At 41.3% G+C, this 18,102-nt stretch overlaps 1 protein-coding gene across 1 annotated transcript in view; it reads left to right on the top strand.

Annotated features, from left to right (window-relative positions):
• The first annotated feature begins 5,384 nt into the window (after positions 1-5,384).
• Positions 5,385-18,102, top strand: part of BMP3 (bone morphogenetic protein 3) — a 30,963-nt gene continuing 18,245 nt past the window's right edge. Inside the window, exon 1 of the mRNA XM_007425362.3 lies at positions 5,385-6,142. Coding sequence (XP_007425424.2) covers positions 5,809-6,142 — 334 coding nt within the window. The 5' untranslated portion in view covers positions 5,385-5,808. The remainder of the gene's footprint in view (positions 6,143-18,102) is intronic.

Genomic DNA, 18,102 nt, shown 5'->3' with positions numbered 1-18,102 from the left:
TGCTGGACAGTGGCTTCTCCCTTTGAAAGAATTATTTTACTGTGTAGTGTTATTGTTTATTATTTTTCTGTTGCTATCCAAACGCACTGTTGATCTTGCCGTTTGTCACTGAAGACAAATTCCTTGTATATATTTTATACTTGGCCATTAAAGTATTCTGTATTCTGTATCCAAACTTTTGCCAAGGGACCATGGAAGTAAAGAAAAAGTATATATTAGTTCTCACTGAGTTGGTCCAAGTCCTGGGAACTGCATGGGCAAACACCATCTTGACCTGTTTCTAGTAATCACGTTGTTCTTCCAAGGACATCCCTGTATTCTCTTTCATCACCTCCATCAATCCTACTTGTTGTTGCTTTCTTCTACTTCCCTCAGCTTTGCTAAACATAATCTTTTTTTCAGGTCCACCATCAGCTCATTTCACATATCCAAAATATATGAGTTTCTGCTCACGGAACTTCAACTCAGCTGTAACTCATTTGCATTTTATCAGCCTACAAGATGCCAATGAGGTCATCTTTTTACTCCTTCTTTTTAAAAAGGCAGCATCTCAAAAACTAGACTCACAAATGCTCTAAGCTGTAAATAAAGCTTGTTTGGTTTTTATTTGAGTGAATCAACCATGGTGGCTTTTAAGGATAGGCAATGTAGTAAAAGAGATGCAATGCAGAGTATGCAACGTAATAAAGAGATGGGTTCTAGCCAGACCTTCCTTCTGACATACTACCTTTTTATAGTTATCCTTTTATAGCTGTCCTTATTTGGTGGGGCATATTCAGCCATGCAAATCCTTACCATCTCTGGAACATGGTCTCTGGAACATTTAGTATCAGTTACCATTTTCCTGCACCTGTAGATTGACTGTCGAGTTTAGGCACAATAAGAAAAGAATTGTTAAGGATTTGATTTCTGTATTTGTATCCCCATGCAGTAGCCTCCCCCAAGCCCTTCCTACTGATGGACTAAGAGGGCAGGACACATTACCACACAGGCAGATGATCACATTTATACCTCCAGAAGGAGGTGTTACTTTTCCACAGAGATTTGACCCACACTGGCTGCGTTTGCGTCACAATATGGAATCACAGAAGAGTCAACCACATTTGGCCTCTGGGTTGTGCAAACTCAGCTTGCATTTGTAATTCAGAAATTAGACTCAATTGAATAGGCCACAGTTAACTAAGCATATAATGAGAACACAGCCAGTGAGTAACTGCCAGTCGTTTGGGTCTATAGAAGATGGCATACAACATTTTTCTCCCCACTTTTCAGAACTGATTATATGCCATCAAGTCAGTGTTGATTCTTACCGACCACATAGATTTTCTCCATGACAATCTATCCCTAACCTAGTCTTTCAGATCTTCCAACGGAGCACCCATCGCCACTCTGAATCCATCCACCTTACTACTGATGGTCCTTTTCTTCCCTTTCCTTCCACCTTTCCAAGCATTAGAACCTTCTCTATAGAGCTAGGTCTTCGCTTAATGTGTCCAAAGTAGGATAATTTGAGCCTGATCATTTTTGCCTTGAGTGAGAACTCTGGGTTGATTTGTTCAATGATCCATTTGTTTGTTTTCTTGGCTGCCCAAAGTATTCTCAGGAGTCTTCTCCAACACCAAAGTTTGAAAGCATCAATACAGTTCCTGTCCTACTTCTTCAAAGTCCAACTTTTACTTCCATGTAGTGCTGGGTATTTTATATGGGGTGGGGGGAGAGTCTCAAGTTACTATGAGAAACATTGCTAGAAGACTGCGCAAAGTTTCAGTTTTGGAAATAAAACTGTTTGAAGGAGTTTATCATTGCTTATGAATCAGTCTGAGAATTCAATGGCCTTTTGCCCATGTGCAGAAAGGCCTTTTTTGTCCCAGATGGAATCAATTTTCAAAACTGGATCAACTTTATTCAGTGATCTGACTCAGAAACCCAAATTAGATCACTTTGGCCCCATCTACTGTTTAGGTAATAGTCAGATAACCATTTATTAGTGTTGCCTTTACTGCAACAGTCTAACATATTCACCATTCAGGAAATCCTTTCCTTCTTTAGTTAACACAGTGTTTCTCAACCTCAGCCACTTGAAGACGTGTGGACTTCAACTCCCAGAATTCCCCAGCCAACATGCTGGCTAGGGAATTCTGGGAGTTGGAGTTCAAACACGCTGGCTGGGGAATTCTGGGAATTGAAGTCTATACATCTTAAAGTGGCTGAAGCTGAGAAGCTGAAGCTGGGTTAACTTATCTGCCCCTGTATGGTATAATATGATCTTAAGTCAGCTACCACTTTTTAATTTCTCATGGTCCATCATTGGAACCCATCCTTTGCTGTGGCATTCTGATCTTGAAATTCTCTCTCTTGAGACTTTATCTGCCATTTGGGAAGCAAAAGGACTTACTTCCCCAAGTTTTTACTCTCTGGTGTATGTGCATTTCTTTTTAATGCTGCTGGTTTTATTCACTGATTTATTAGTGCATATATCCCGAGTGCATACATTACATTAAATCATGGTATGCCTAATCATGGTTTACTGCATAAGCCACAGCTGGCTGATTTTACTGCCACATGCCCATCCAAAACCAAAAAAATCATATTAAAGCATAGCAGTGATAAACCCAGACATAGCCTTGGATAATATTTTCCTGTTTGCTGTTCTGAGACTCCCCCACATTGAAGTTGGCATGTTAAGTTAAATAAATAAATAAATTTCATTATCTTAACAAAGGTGTGGATTGGCCATATTAAACAAGGGCAAATAATGAACGTATTGTACTTAATGGTAAACTTTGATACTGATGAACTTTTTTGACTTTACATTAAAATGCACTATATTTATTACATTTCCTTTGATGCCCATTCTGTAATTATTGAAGAGTTTCCGTTCTGCTGTGTTTATTATCACCAATACATTTATGAACAAAAGCTGGCCGTGCTTATACCAAATGTAATGCAAAGATTTAAAACAGAACATAGTTCCCTGGGAATTCTGGAGCTGTAGCCTAGACTGGGAAATTTAGAAAACATCCCTGGTGGTGGTGGGGAGGGGGCTGCAGTGGACAATCTGGTGGACCTCTGTGGATCCCTGGTGATCCATGATCCATACGAATCAGTTCTAGCCATTGGCCATGCTGGCTGAGAGGGAGCTGAAGCCATTACGGATTGAAGTGCCAATCCACATGGAGGGCACTATGTTGGAAAGGCTAGGATAGATATTTGATATTGTTGATGGCCCGTAGGCAAAACACAACTTTAGCTTAACAGTATTTAGTCATTTCGGTTTATTATTTTCATTTTGAAGTCAGTGGTTCTTTATGTTCTGTCCCGATGTCTTTCTGAAATGATCCTTCTAAAGTAAGTTTCTACAGAGGTCTTGTAGAGTGGGGACCAAATCCCCCATCTAATGGGGTAGATGAGTTCTCCACATTTCTCACTGGGAAAGTAGTCGTTCTCTACCAATTTTTCAAGGGCAAGATCCTCTCTCAGCGGTGAAAATGGCATCTGTCCTGAAAAAGCCTCTGTGAATGTTCCTGCTTGAGGTCTTCCCTTGGGGTGGAATGAAGTGTGGGAAGCCAGAAAGGCTGAAGGCTGCTGGAGAAATGATAAAATGGAAGATAACTCTCAGAGCTAAGTAAACACAAGGACACCTGAGAATATTTCTGACATTCACTTTTCCTTTGGAAAATTGCCTGAAGCAATTTTCTTTTAAAGATAATATGTCTGCCCTGCACTAAGTTGCTGTTTGATCAATCTACATCAACTGGCAGGAAATTCTGGGGCAGAGAGAGAGGAAGTTATCAGTGCAAAATATATAACATATTCACAAATAATGAGTCAAAATATAAATCAATCAAGAATGGAAGGAGATGGCATTGGGAAGAAGAATGCAATTAAGTTTTCATACTTATTTTTATATTGTGTATTCAGGGTCAAGCAGGCACTTCCACAAAATGTAGAAAAACTCTGTTCACACCCCCCCCCCATTCAATCACACAATTTCCAGATGTGTGAATTAAGAGTTCCAGCTAATTGGGATTCTGCTTCTCTTGTGCAATGCTATTCAGTCAGTTCTATTAAGGGATGGGGAGAGAGGGAGAAAATGGATGTACTTGTTAGTGGGTGCACTCAGAAGATGAGGGGGAGGACTCCGTCAACTGCTCTGAACTGAGGACCCTAAAATCTGTTGTGTAACTTACACGCTTAAGTCTTAATCATAGAAAAATAAAGGTGTGGGAGGGGGGGACTTGCATCATTCACAATCCTCTCCAACCTGGCACCCTCTAGATTGGGACTGCAATTCCCAGAATGCCCTTTGGCCATGCTGACTGCTGGTGGGAAATTCTGGAAACCGATGATCCAAACATCTGGAGGGTATTGCATGAGGGAAGTCAAGAAAGGGTCCCACCTTCTTAAAATATCCTACTCTTTCTCCACCCTAAAGCAAGGCCACCTTGCCATTTGTCCCTCAGGAAAAATAAATCACACCAATTTCAGTAATCGGTGTTGCATTTGCTTCCAAGCTGGGAAAAGTAATTAATCTTAAAGTCCATCTAAAGGGACTGAAATAAATTATCTTTGGAGCATCTTTGCAAGCCCAAGAGGCCATAATATTCCAATTTCATGCATTGGCCCAGAGGTAGCAGTTTGAGTAAATTAGAAGTATTTTCCCTAATTCTACCTGTTCACGGGAAGAGGAAAATGAAGCAGGAGACTCGGGCAGCTTAAAGTCACCTGTCTGAGCTTTAATAGCCACCCTCTAGATGTGCTGGGATTACAACTTCCTGAATTCCCAGCCTTATCCGAAATTTGAGCCTGTAGAAGGTAGCATGTCAAGCAGGAATCCAGGCAGGTCCTATGTTTGGATCCTTTTATATTATCTCAGTCTCGCCGTGCGATCTGAGGATACTGGCCTACCTTACCGGGCTGTTGTGCCAAGTGGCACAATCATTTGAACCGGGGACATGAAGAACCGGAGAACAGTTCGGGTTCCTAGCAAGCAGCGCAGCCTTCCGTTCCCTCGCCCGGAGCAGCTCCCTCGAGGGTCCCACCCCGGAACTCCCTGCAAGGGGCAGGCTCGCCCTTGGGATAAAATCCGGACAGAGGGGGAACAGATGTCCCCCTGATCCTCCCCAGCGCGATTCCCCCGGCTGGGCTGCCAGCCGTGGGGACCCGCAGCCCGCCTGCTTCGGCGTCTCGGCGTACAGGACCTTGACCCGGCGGGTCGAAAGCAGAGCCTGCCGCTCTTCGCCCACCGCCCGCAGCGAGGCACCCAGCGGCCGGGGCAGCGGACCGCCTTGGCATCGCAGGCGGGCGGGCTTTTGGGGTGGCGCAACCCCTTCGCTCCGAGACATTCCCTCTCTGTTCTCTCCGTCTCGCAGCCGACTGCGAGAGGAGGCGGCGCGATTGGCTGCCGCCTCGCCAGCGCTGCGAGTCCTGCACACACGCCGTACAAAACTCAGCCCAGGGCTGCGCCCGCCCCACTCGAGGCAGGGGCGAGAGAACCTGCTGGAGCTGGAGCTGCCGCTGCTTCTGCCGCCGCCGCCGCACGCGCGTTCGCCCGTCTGCCGGCGTTAGCGCTTGCGCCAGCTGCTGCGCTCGCCCCGCCGTCACCCCAGGCAGGTCGCTCGCCTGAGAGAGAGAACCGCCCCCCCCAGCCCAGCGCCCCCCCCCGGTTTTCCGCAACCCCCACCTGCCGGCGGTGGCAGCGGCGGGGCTCGCCTGCGTGCGCTCGGCTCCCCCCCCCCCGCCGTGCGCTCCGGGGCTGGACGGGCGGCTGAGTAGCGAGTCCTCCTCCGGCACCCCAAGGCGGGCGGCATGGCGGGCTCCCCGCGCGCGCTGCTCTGGTGGTGCCTCTGGCTTAGCTGCAGCCTGATGGCGGAGGGGTCCGGCGGGCGCTCGGGCGGGCTCGGCAAGGGGAGCGTCGGAGGCGGACGAGGCGGCGGCGGGCGCAGGAGCCGAGCGGCAGCCGCCGAAACGCTCCCGCAGCCCGCCCCGCCGGGGGTCTCCGCCGGCGACAAGGTGGCGGAACACATGCTGCGCCTCTACGTCCGCTACAGCGGCCAGGCCCAAGACTCGGCGCCCGGAGCGTCGCGGCTGCTTCATCTCCGGGAAGGCAACACGGTGCGAAGCTTCCGAGCGCTGCCGGCAGGTGAGTCCGAGGGCTCCGCGGGAGGCAGCGCCAAAAGCCGCGCGGGGACGGGCAGGCGGGCGCTTCCCTCAGCGCGTTTTGCGCCCTGCGAGCAGGATCGCGCGGAGAGGCTGGAGTGGGGCTGGACGGCGAGTGAGTGCGAGGTGCGCGGCTGCCCGCTTTGTGACAGGTGCGGGTGTTCGCTCCCGGGCGAGGCGCGCGACCGGACGGGACTTTTGGGGCCGCGGCTGTCCGCGACGCAGCACGTGAGCTCCGGGCCAATTGCGCGGCTCGCAGTCGCAGGTGCGTGGTTAGCAGGGGACTCGCGCCCGCGCCAGCTGCGCGCGCTGGTCGCGGGTTAAAATCAGCGCGCTGCTGTCAGGAAGGCTCGGAGCGCGCTGCCCTGCCCTGCCCTGCCCTGCCCCTCCGCGTCTGCGGGCCGCGGAGCCCTCGAGCACCCCGGCGTTCTTCTTACCCTGGCCTGCTAATTCAAGCCTGTGTGTTTAGGAAGCCCAGCCAGCGGTTAAGAAAGATCTGGGTGATGAACTATCAGCGTATTTCTAACTCAAATGGGGAAGGAAGCTGTGGTGGTGCTTTTCCTGCTGGAGGAGCCTCCCATACACGCAGGGCGAGAAACTGGCTGTAGGACACACAATATTAAAATAGAAAGTGAAGCAAACTCACCCTGGGTCAGCTTTAGGGATTAAAACTCGGTTCGGGCAGAGAAGATGACCAGATGACCAGAAAAGATGGAGGAGTTTCTTGTGTAAACAGGGTTTGTTTGCACAAATACTTGGAGTTTCCATATCTTTAAAAACAGACTTCCCAGAGCTGTCAGTCTTATATCCTGCAGAAGACCTGCTAGGTGATTAAAAATAACAAGTGGAGGTGGGAAGGAAAGTTCATGTCCAACTGTGTCAATCTGGATATGTTTTTTTTTTAATTAAAAGCAAATTATAGCCATGGGCTTTAATTTTTTTAAAAAAGGAACTTCACCAGTTATTAAGTGCTTCTTCAAGGCATTTAACCTATTTTTCTCAGGGATAAATTGGATCCTGAGAAATGATTACATGCTAGAAGTTCTGCAGCTGTTAATAAAGTTGTCTTGCTGAAGATGCTTAACAGACAGTGCATGAAAGTTCATAGAGACATCGGGATGTGCGGATCTCTCTTGCTTCTGCTCCAGTGAACTCTAGAGGGATCCGGTGAATGATTTGGCAGCTGGACCAAGACCAGAGTCCGCACTTCTCTCTAACTACTATACAAAGATTTTCCCCGCCCAAGCCCCCCCCCCCAAAGTTGCTACCTGCTCAATCTTGAGAAAGTCTATTGTTGGACATGTATTTGAAATCTGTGAGATAATACCTCAAGTCTATTAACAGCATTATTTGATGTTTCAACTTATTTATATATTCCTAGAATTTATTAGTGGCCCTATAATTAGAAGCTTTTGGCAGTATAAAAGTGTCAAGCAGGGGCTAAAAGTCTAATCCAATAACCAGTAAGCATAAATAAGAAAAAAATAAAAGTTCCACTTTACGCCTTCTAAGCCCTTTGGATCTAAGTGTTCAGCTGTGTGCTTTCTAACCCAATCTAGCATATGCTTGCTTGGTAGTAAAATCAAGGATGCAACCTAAGTAGGTGAGTCTGCCCCGATCAGCGTTTTAATTAGAAGTAATCAGTTGCTTATAAATATGATTAAGCACACAACAATACAACACCGAGCAGAGATAGCCATCTCCTGTGGCTTCACTTCATGTGCTTTGCTTCTGAGCATGCTAATCAGACTGGTAATTTATGTTGAAGTTCTCTGTCCGTTTCATTAAACAGCGCAGTGTGCAGAGGGTAAAAGTAGCTTGTTCCTCCCTATGCATTCTGTGTAGCTCAGAATTTTATAGGCCCATATCAGTTGCATAAACCAAACTAACCAGCTTTCTTTACCCTAGACAACTGAGGAACTCAAAATCTTGCTTATGTGAAAATCAGTGTCGTCAGTTATTCAATCTCTGATGAATATTTAGTACATTTTTCTGCAATCTAATTCCAGAATTGCAATGAGAATCTTTAATATTATCCTCTTATATTAGTATACAGTATTTACTGGGCCTACAAGTCAGTTTTATGTGCATCTGTTGCTTACGTAAAGAAATAAATGCAGTATACTACTGAATATGCAGTTAACCATAAGTTATTTTCAACATGCCTCTAAACATATAGCCCTGTTTGGAATAATTGTAAGTTTGATGTGGCCTGGAAAAATTCTACTGTAAGGCATGCTTTAGCTATCCCCTAGATAACCTACTGAAAATATTACTTTTTTGCATAATATATTTTGGGACCAAGGCATTCTTATACAGATAGAAGCTATTTCTTAGCAAAGGGATCCAGCCAAGGATTCTTCACATGGAATACGGAAGACGTTGACATCTCAGAGTTATTGGATCTCCAATTAACGCTGAAGTTTTAGTCCGCTGCTATATATGAATTAGTAATCTAGTGTTGATCCATAAACAAAGTAATCCTGATGTCTTTTTGACCATTTCTTTTTTAAAAAGTCAATTCTCCTGTTTGTTTCAACAGGAGGAAATTAATCCTCATCAATTCTAGAAATACTCTAGATCTGGAGTTGAGTTGGGGAGAGACCAGGAAGCTTTTTGGTCTCGTGTACTTCCAGCGCATCTCCAGAACATTTTGTTCCCCTACCGCCAAAATTGAGTTTGGCATGTTGGTTTTGCTGGCAGCTAAAGAGGTAATCCAGCAGTGCATCTCTCCTACGTGGAGATCTGAAATAGCCTATAGCTCCTGAAGGTATCCTTACAACATTCATGATTATAAGGTTCAGTGGAATGGTCCATTTTCCAGAAAGCTGGTCAAAAATATTGTGCAGAAGAGAATAAAACTCATCCCAGAGAGCAATCCATGACTGCTTCTTTCCCTCTTTCAGTGACTTTCTAATTTTTAATCTAGGTTGTTTTTTTTCCCCTGCTGATGTTTTCTACAAAATCTGATGCTGCTTTGCTGACTGGGACTATGCAGGTTCATTCAGCAAGATCTCCCACTGTGTTCAGTTATGCTTAACCGTAATAAGTATATATGACTGCAGACTTAGAGTTGTTTTCTTAGCTATCAAAATCAAGAGGGAGGGGTGTTTTGTCACCATATGGGGTGGTTGACCACTGTAGCTATTACCCAGTTGTGAGCAACCTGCTGATGCCTCATGAATGAATTATGGCTTGCTGACTAGATTCTGATCTTAAGCCGTTGTAGTCAAAGATATAGCTAAGTTACATCAATGTTGCAACTCCTGAAATGATTTGCCTCTAGATGAAACAATATATAGTTGGTGGTTTGGATCTGTCCAATAGCATTGTTTGCCAGGGCAAGGTATATATTTTATAATTTTGAGAGGAGAAAAAGGTTTTGTGCTTTCACACACGTGCATACACACAACTGGTTCTGTGCTAGCATTTTAGTTGTCATATTGCTTTTCATGAATTTTCAGTATGGAAACATTGAATGTACCTCTTGCTTGCTTAAGTCACTGGGGTTTCACCAATTAAATCTTAATTCTACAGCAGTTGTCTTTAATGTAATATTCTAGACCTTTTGAGCACTGTATTTCCAAAATAAAGATGAGTGATTGCATAGAGATTCTATATCAGTGGAACAGTTCAATTATTTGCAATCTGAAAAATCCCTTTGCATTGAATTGGAGTTAAGATGGTCACAACTAAATCTAAATCCATCATTTTCTGTGGAATGGAGACATTTTTTTGTTGATTTATTCCTGTTTACAGATGGGCATCTCAATATGTGTCCCGTTAATTTTGTAGAAGCAGTTGTATGTGTCCTGATAGTCATCTGGGTCTGTAGTCCAAGATCCTTTTATTTTAATAGAAGTATTCTGGTGTGCATAAAGGTGTAGATAGTGGTCATAGTCATTCCAGGCAAAATATTGTGTGCTTCGTTTTAATTGGTAGTTTGTAGAAATCTTCTAGATAGTAATTTGCTTGTTCACCACTGGTGAGTCAGAGTTGCCCTCAGGCAACTAGGCAAAGTTATTTTTAAAAGCTAAAAAACAGTTGTTGCTTTTTTCTTGGCTGTAATTGATATTCCATGCATAATTAACATAGGAAGAGACAGATAAGGATTCTAAATCACGCTGTTTGGGAATTCCCATAGCCTAATACATGTCGAGGCCAAAAGCTTGGGAAGATTATTGCTAGGATAATTCTGGTCTTAGTTCTGCTTGTTGTAAAAGTGACTATTTTGAGTCTCTCAATGAAAGTTCAATTTTTTAATTCATTGGGTATAGTAATAATCAGTATTCTAGGAGGAGGAGAGGATGAAGTTTAGTGTCTCCTCTTCTGATCACATATACAATCTCCTTGAAGCTGCTGTTTGCCTTTCCGGGAATAGGATTATATAATGCTAGGTTGTTATCTTAGTAGAAACTCCGTTTAGGTTTAATGTAAGGCAGAATAGCAGTATTTACATTGTTAGGAGGACTTTAGGGCTTGAATGTTACATAATAACTCTATCAAAGGTGGCTTCTCTCTGAATTTCACTTCCATATGGAAGATGATCTCTGCATACAGCCTGGATGGAGTTGTCTGGAAGATGTTGAACAGAGTGGGGAGACCCTGGTTCAAGGCCAACCTCAGCCAGTCACTCTCTTGCTCTCTGTTTCTGAGCCCAACCTACAGCATTGTTGTTCTACAGAAAATTAGCAGAGACTCCTATGTACACTCCCTTCAGCTCCTGAATGAAAGGTGAGATAGAACTCAACAAAATTAAATACAGTTAATTCAGTAGGGGTGGGGGGTATTCTGTTGCCTGCATACTAGTCCTGTGTATGTTTATTTAGAAACCAATCTCAGAAACTTTCTTATAAGATTACTGCCCTGAAGTTACTTCTTTGTACCAATGAAACCCTTTCAGGCAAATCCAAGAAATTAAAGTTCAACTGAATGAGTAGAAAGGCGGGATAGAAATCAAATAACTAAATAAAACAAATAATCATGACTCCCACTTGAAAGTGATGGCATCTGAATCCATATTATGGTCTACTGAAAGTGGAATAGACTCGTGTTTCAGCTTTCTCTAGGTTGTCCCTAATGTGCCTGGCTAAGTCCACCCATCTTAAAGTTGCCCAGATCTGGAAATACTGAGATGGATGGATGGATGGATGGATGGATGGATGGATGGATGGATGGATGGATGGATGGATAAAAAAAATTACACTGTATAATAATGTAGTATAATATGCACTGTGTATTATATTATAGTCTCCAACATGGTCACACTGCACCAAAGTCCATGTCAATCAAGTATGGTAAAACAATTGTGTTGCAGAAATATTTTTGCTCATCTTTAGACTCAAATGAAAAGGACCTGTTCGAAAGTACTACGGTAACTGTGGTTTTAAAAGCCACAAACTAAATCAAAATACCATGTCTTATCTGTTAACCAAATCCATGGCTTGGGAGAGAGTACATGTATGCATGTAAAGAGCAAGGTGCAAAGTTTCTCTGAGCACTGCACACACTGCATGTCTGTTAAAAAAAAAAAATCAAGTCTTAACTTGAATAATATTTCTAGGGACAGCCTATTCCTTACAGGAGTGAATAATAACAATTTATATCTCTGCGGAAAATTCAGGGAATTCCTGTGTAGATACCCTTGGAACCATGAACATGCTTCCTCTTCCTTCCCACCTCTTCTTCTGTGCAACTGCACCGCTGTGGGCTGCCCAGAATCAATTGGAGTCAAGCAGCACTTAAATGGAATAAAATAAAGAAGAAATAATCCTGTTTTCTGATTATTGATCACTTCAAAGTCTGACAGAATATTGGGAACTAACATTTATACCAGCTGACAGTTGTGTTAATTTCACCATGAGAGGAAAAAATCCAAAGTACATGTTCAGAAGTTTTTTCACAACTGCTCACTCTTTTTTCCACTTCTCATTTGAAGTCATAGCTGGGGTTAAGCAAAACTTTAATGTAACATTCAGCAATTCTACTTTCATGTTCACTAACAAACTAGGATAACAATAAGCTAGGATCTGGAGATTTATCTTGCCAAAATGTCCCTGTCTGGTTGTATGCAATGCCATTCATAGAAAATTCCACCACTCAGGGGAAGCTGTTTTGGCTCCTTTGGGGAAACTTGATTAAAAGGTATTTATTATTCTAAAGCTAAAATATCTTTGGATAGAAGCCCATCTCTGCATTCTTCTTGTATTTATTCCGTTTACTTGCCTGTGGGTGGCAGAAGTCTTGCAAACACAGCTCACTCACCCTTTCCTTCCCTTCCCTTCCCTTCCCTGATCATTTTGCAGTTCAAGTACCAGAGAAGTAGAATAGAAGTGACTGTAAGGTTTTTCCCACTTTTACAAGTATTTATGCAGAAGATTTAACCAGTTAGGGGTTACCTTTCCTGTCCCTTAGGATGTGACAGCAGATTTTTCAAGTTGTTAATGACTGAAAAGTGTATTTGCTGTGACATCTTTAATCATACAGTGGTGGCCTGCAGATCTTACTTTTCTCTACTAGCAGGAGGGTCAGAAAAGTCAAGATGGGCAGAGATGACTAAGCAGCTGAAGCCCTGTCTTTTTTTTGAAAGTGCATTGTGCATGTGGCATACGTTAAAAGGGTGTGGGGCTTCAACTGTGTGGTTGTGGCCCCTAGCATGTCTTTTTTGACTCCCCCTGCAGATACCTCTGCCCACAAGTTTAACAGACAGCAGAATTTCTTCATTATAGTTTATATGCGGTGCAACTGCTCTAGCTTGAATTTGGATTGAAGAATTATGGCTGGATCTAATTTTTTTTATTAGTTATAATAAACTAATAGAAAATAATATTTTCTATTATTATTATAATAAACTTAGAAAAACTTGGGTTTTTCTGGCCTTTAAAACCAATGAGATTTTTTTTCTGCTATGTGTGGACAATATTTACTACCTCTACATTATTCTGCTGGCAAAATTAATTCATCAGTTATCGTTTGAGGAATCATCTTCTTGAACACATTTGCAATCTAATGGAAGGATACCTTGTTAAATGGGTTTGTAAGAATCCATTCCCTTAGATCTAACAGCTAGGACAAACCAAAACAGTATAATTCCAGACCATTTCAGTTCAGACTAGGGTGGGGTGTGGGAGAAGGAAATGCTGTTTTTCTTCCTCCCACGTAGGGAGATCCTTGTATGTAAGAAGAAATCCATAGGTCACATTTCTGTATGTACATGAAGAGAAAGTACAAGAAGAACTTCATATGTGTGATAATACAAGGATGTTGTATTATTGTATCTCTTCCCACCCTTTTTAAAAGAGCTAGTTTGGTGTAGTGGTTAAGTTGCTGGCCTAGAATCCAGGAGTCTCTGAGTTCTAGTCCTGCCTTAGGCATGAAAGTCATTCTTTCTCAGCCCAACCCACCTCACAGGGTTGTTGTTGTGGGGAAAAAAAGAAGGAAGGAGTATTATGTATGTTCACCTCCTTGAATTATTTATAAAAAGCAATAAAAGCGGGATAAAAATCTAATAAATAAATGTTACTTATATATCTCCAGTATGAAGTGTTTCATCAATCCAGGATTCAACCATCTAATTCTGTATAAGGGTACAGATGAGTTTTTCATTGTAAAAATTTTATACAGTGGCTTGGATCAAGACAAAGTCACACTTGGAGTACACCTGTTGAAAACAATTGGACGTAAATCAGTCATGACTCTGGCATAATCTGGATTCAATCCAATATTTTCACAAAATGATTTCCCCTGTCCTTAAAATCTAGTTCATTTTTTATGTATAATCTTACTAAAAGTTTTAAAAATGAAGGTAAAAACTAATATAAACTAATAATCTTCTGTTTCAAATTTCAATAAAAGTTTATACATTTTAGCAATTAATATGTTCATCATTTGTACACAATTCTATTTCAAAATCAGTCTTACAGTGTTCAATATCATAAACTCTTTTGTCTACTCTAAATCTTTCTGATAACTGTAAATAAAAAACCATTGGCAGCTGTATCCCTCAGTCACCAGTTGTTCTCTTGATTTTATTTTGTATTCCCCTTGACAAAATTCCAGTATCTCATGATATGGTAGCCATTTGTGTTTGCCTCTTATTTCTCGTCTATAAAATGTTTCTTGTGTTGAGAGCAGCAAAGTTTTTTTTTCGGACCCAACCTGGGCTTGTATCTATTCCATATTCTCAATATGGCATGTCTAACATAATGATTTTTAAAATCCACATTAACCTTGGCTTTATCGTGCCACCCAAATCTCAGGTCATGTCCTCCTAACTCCAAAAGCCTTCTATTTCTCAGCAGCGCCCACTCTTTCATCCAAACCAAACAGCAAGCTGCAAATTACAATTTCAAATCAGGTAAACCCAATCCTCCTCTTTCCTTTGCATCTTATAACACCTTAAATTTAACTTGTATTTTTTTCCCTTGCCATGCAAACTTAAATATATCCTTTTGCCACTGTTTAAATGGTGCATCAGTTGTCAAAACAGATATTATCTGAAACAAAAACATCATTCTAGGCAAAACATTTTTACCACAGAAATTATCCCCAGCAATGACAGTTGCAGTTTCTCCCATCTTAAAATCTAGTTCATGTGATCTTGTTTTCATAGGAGCAAGAAAAAGATAGTTCGTCCTCTAATTTTTCTGAAGTCATGTTTCTTTTTTTTAAAAAAAATGAAGCAATATAGAACATGGGTGACTAAAAAAAAAAGATATTTATTAGATAAATTGAAACCTTGGATTCTAAGCTTTGCAGACTGTGCTGACAATTTATCAGCAATCTGAGGCTGCTTACTCCAGCTGATAAATTGGGGGTCCATCTGAATCCCAGGAAGAGTCAACTAGTGAGATGTCCTGAAACCACAAGACTCAGACTGTGGTTGCAGACAGCTTAGCCGTAAGTTAAATCATTGTTTATGCCAGCTGGGGAATTCTGGGAGTTGAAGCTGACACATCTTAAAGTTGCCAAGATTGAGAAACACTGAATTAAACTATATATTGCAGTTAGGACTAGATATGAATATAATGTTGAGAAGCCAGCATCTGACACTGGGTATAGTTTTTTAAATTGGCTTTTAATGGATAAATGATGCTGATTGTTTAGTTTTTATTTTAATTGTCTACGCCGCCCAGAGTCAGATGCAAGTGAGATGGGTGGCTATATAAATTCAATAAATAAATAAATAAATTTGGCATTCCCTGGGATAGTTTTTCATGGCCTTATCATATAATCAGTGCACACCTACAAATGTAAATGCAAATGCAACATAGTAGGTGTGTGACAGAACATGTTAGATATACATATTGCCAAAGAACAAGCATAGGAATATGGGAATGTCCACAGCAAAGCAGTGCTTGTTTCTTAGCAGAGTATGGAAGTTATATTGTTGGAGGTTAGGATAGCTCCCCCCCCCCCCCCGTTTTGGCATCTTGACACTAAACAATACTTGTCTCAACATCTTTTCCACCAAAAGTATTGGCTTGAAATTCACCTAACAGTCCTTCAACCAGCTGGGAAATTTGATTTCTATTGCAGTGTTTATATTACTGCTAATATAATTTTACTAATTATATTACTATTACTAATTTACAGCAGTTAATTTTACTGCTGTATGATTTCAGTCCACTTTAGGGAGGGGTGTTTTAACCTTGGAAGCGCAATTCTTGCCTACAAAGTTAGAAAGTGTGAAATGACTCTTAGAATGTATTGTCAGGCTGGGCTCTAAAATGTGTAAAAACAGTAATATTGTTCACCATTATTTTCATTGGTATAAATTACTTTTAGAGGATGGAGGAAAGAACAAAGGGCGGGGAAAAGAGGTAGGGAAGAAAAAATGCTTAATATGTTAAAAGGAAAAAGGAAAATTAAGCAGTTTCTGTTGCAGTTTAGACTTAAAACACAGATCCTAGATTAAATATTACACTTAACCTGATCTGCCCAGTAGGATAATTTTTTTGCACATCTTTAAGGCACCAAGTACATTGATTAGCTGGATATTCTTGCTAATATCTAGTAACTGGATAAGAGAAATTTTAAAAAATTACCACTAATTTCCAAACTAAGAAACCGTCACATTTTTTTTTTTCTGTAAGGAAGATTTGTCCCACTGCCTTGCTTTAAAATAGGATGTGGAATGCAGAGGACATTGGATTCTACTGGCATATCAAAACTGGTCATTTATAAACTCATTAACAGATTGTCCACCTTTCCCCATAAACTAAGTGTTTTCATTGCTGATTTAACTGAGCTAAGATATGTGAATACATCTTAAACTCGATGAACGTGCTGGTTATAAACTATGGGAGAGGAAGTTTAATGCATTTGAAAGAAAAGATAGGATGAACAGATTCTGATTAGTTCTTACTCATTAGCTGTTGGAGGTGTCATCTTGCACATTGTATCTCTAGGCAAATGAGAAGAACTTGATTCAGGATTAGGCTCTACGTATGTTCATTTGGTAAGTAGGATTGGCAATGGCACAAAGGCACAAAGTGTATAGGTCTTCTCAAGGGCACAAAGTGTGTAGGTCTAGTCCTGGGAAGGGCAAGAAGTCTTCAGTTAAGGAACGATATTCCCAACAATATTCCCAGCAAGGTCTACTGTTATGTATTTAAGAAAGCATGTTATAAAAGTGGTATTTAATATTTTTGTGCCAAGTAATAATTTTGCTTGGATAATGCTATTAGTTGGAAATAAATTTAAGTATGGTATATGAGACAGTAATCTAGGACTAAGTGTCATTTAATTGTTGGCAATAGTCACTTGGAATGTAGAACTAAGAGCTGGCCATAAATGTTGGTGTTTCGGAAGAACACAATTGCATTTTGTGACTACATTGCAAAAACATTTCTATTTTCTTTGAACAACTTTTCTGTGTAGGGCCACTTGATCTTGCGTTGATTAAAATATATATTGAACTTAAAGAAATGGTGTTTAATAGTAAGTAAAACGCAGATTTATTAAAAGGGAGTAAGACTGCACCCCAAATGTACTCAAAGAGATTCCAGATACTTGTTCTTTCTCATTGATTTTTACACATGCGCATTCTGTAATGGACAATGAACAGATCTATTAAAGGAGCATGGTTTAAATTCTTCCTTTCAAAATGCACATGGTTCAGTGTCTTAAAAGCCATTTCTCATATCATACCTGCCCTTGAGCCAATTCTTGTGGTTTCCCATTTTAAAAAAAAGTTTTATTTTTCTTCGGATTGAAACACTCATTTATAGTAACACAGAAAGACCCAGTAGCGCATCTGCAAAATACAAAATGCAGCTAGGATTGGAGGTGTATGGAACAGCAGAAGAGAATGAAGTCAGATTTTACTCTACTGCTGGCAGAACAGAAGGAAGAAAAAGGAAAAGAAATTCTATCTGGCAAATTATTTGGGAACCATTTTAGGAAAGAGGGGATGGATCCATAGGAATTGTACCTCAGATAACCAAATAACTTGATTAACCTTAGATACTACATATCTTTTTACTTAATGTATCTATGTATTAAAAGTATTCAGGAGTTCTTCATGAAGATGTCTATGGATTGTAATCTTATTCATCATCCAACTAATCTATGGGAAGCTGCTTGTGACAGATTTTCAAAACAGTTGGCAATATGGTGTGGAATTCTGTTAATCAAAAAGGAAATATTCCCCACCCCCCAATCTGCACTGGGTGGCCTAAGTTCTTACTTTTGCCTGTAAAAATGGGGGGGGTTTTACCCCCAAACTTTCACCCAGTTAGTTGACTAAAATATGTTCACCTCTAAAGTTTTACTGACTTCTGAATAGCCTAATGAAACAGATGGATGGATGGATGGATGGATGGATGGATGGATGGATGGATGGATGGATGGATGATGGATGGATGATAGGAAGGAAGGGAGGGAGGGAAGGAAGGAAAGAAAGAAAGAAAGTGAGAGAGAGAGAGAGAGAAAGAAAGAAAA

The sequence above is a fragment of the Python bivittatus genome, unplaced genomic scaffold (assembly GCF_059951505.1).
Source record: "Python bivittatus isolate LINGU-HERP-01145 unplaced genomic scaffold, Pbiv_v1 ctg000070_np1212, whole genome shotgun sequence".
NCBI lineage: Eukaryota > Metazoa > Chordata > Lepidosauria > Squamata > Pythonidae > Python > Python bivittatus.
The sequence above is the reverse complement of the archived record's forward strand: the minus strand, read 5'-3'. Positions and strand labels throughout refer to the sequence as shown.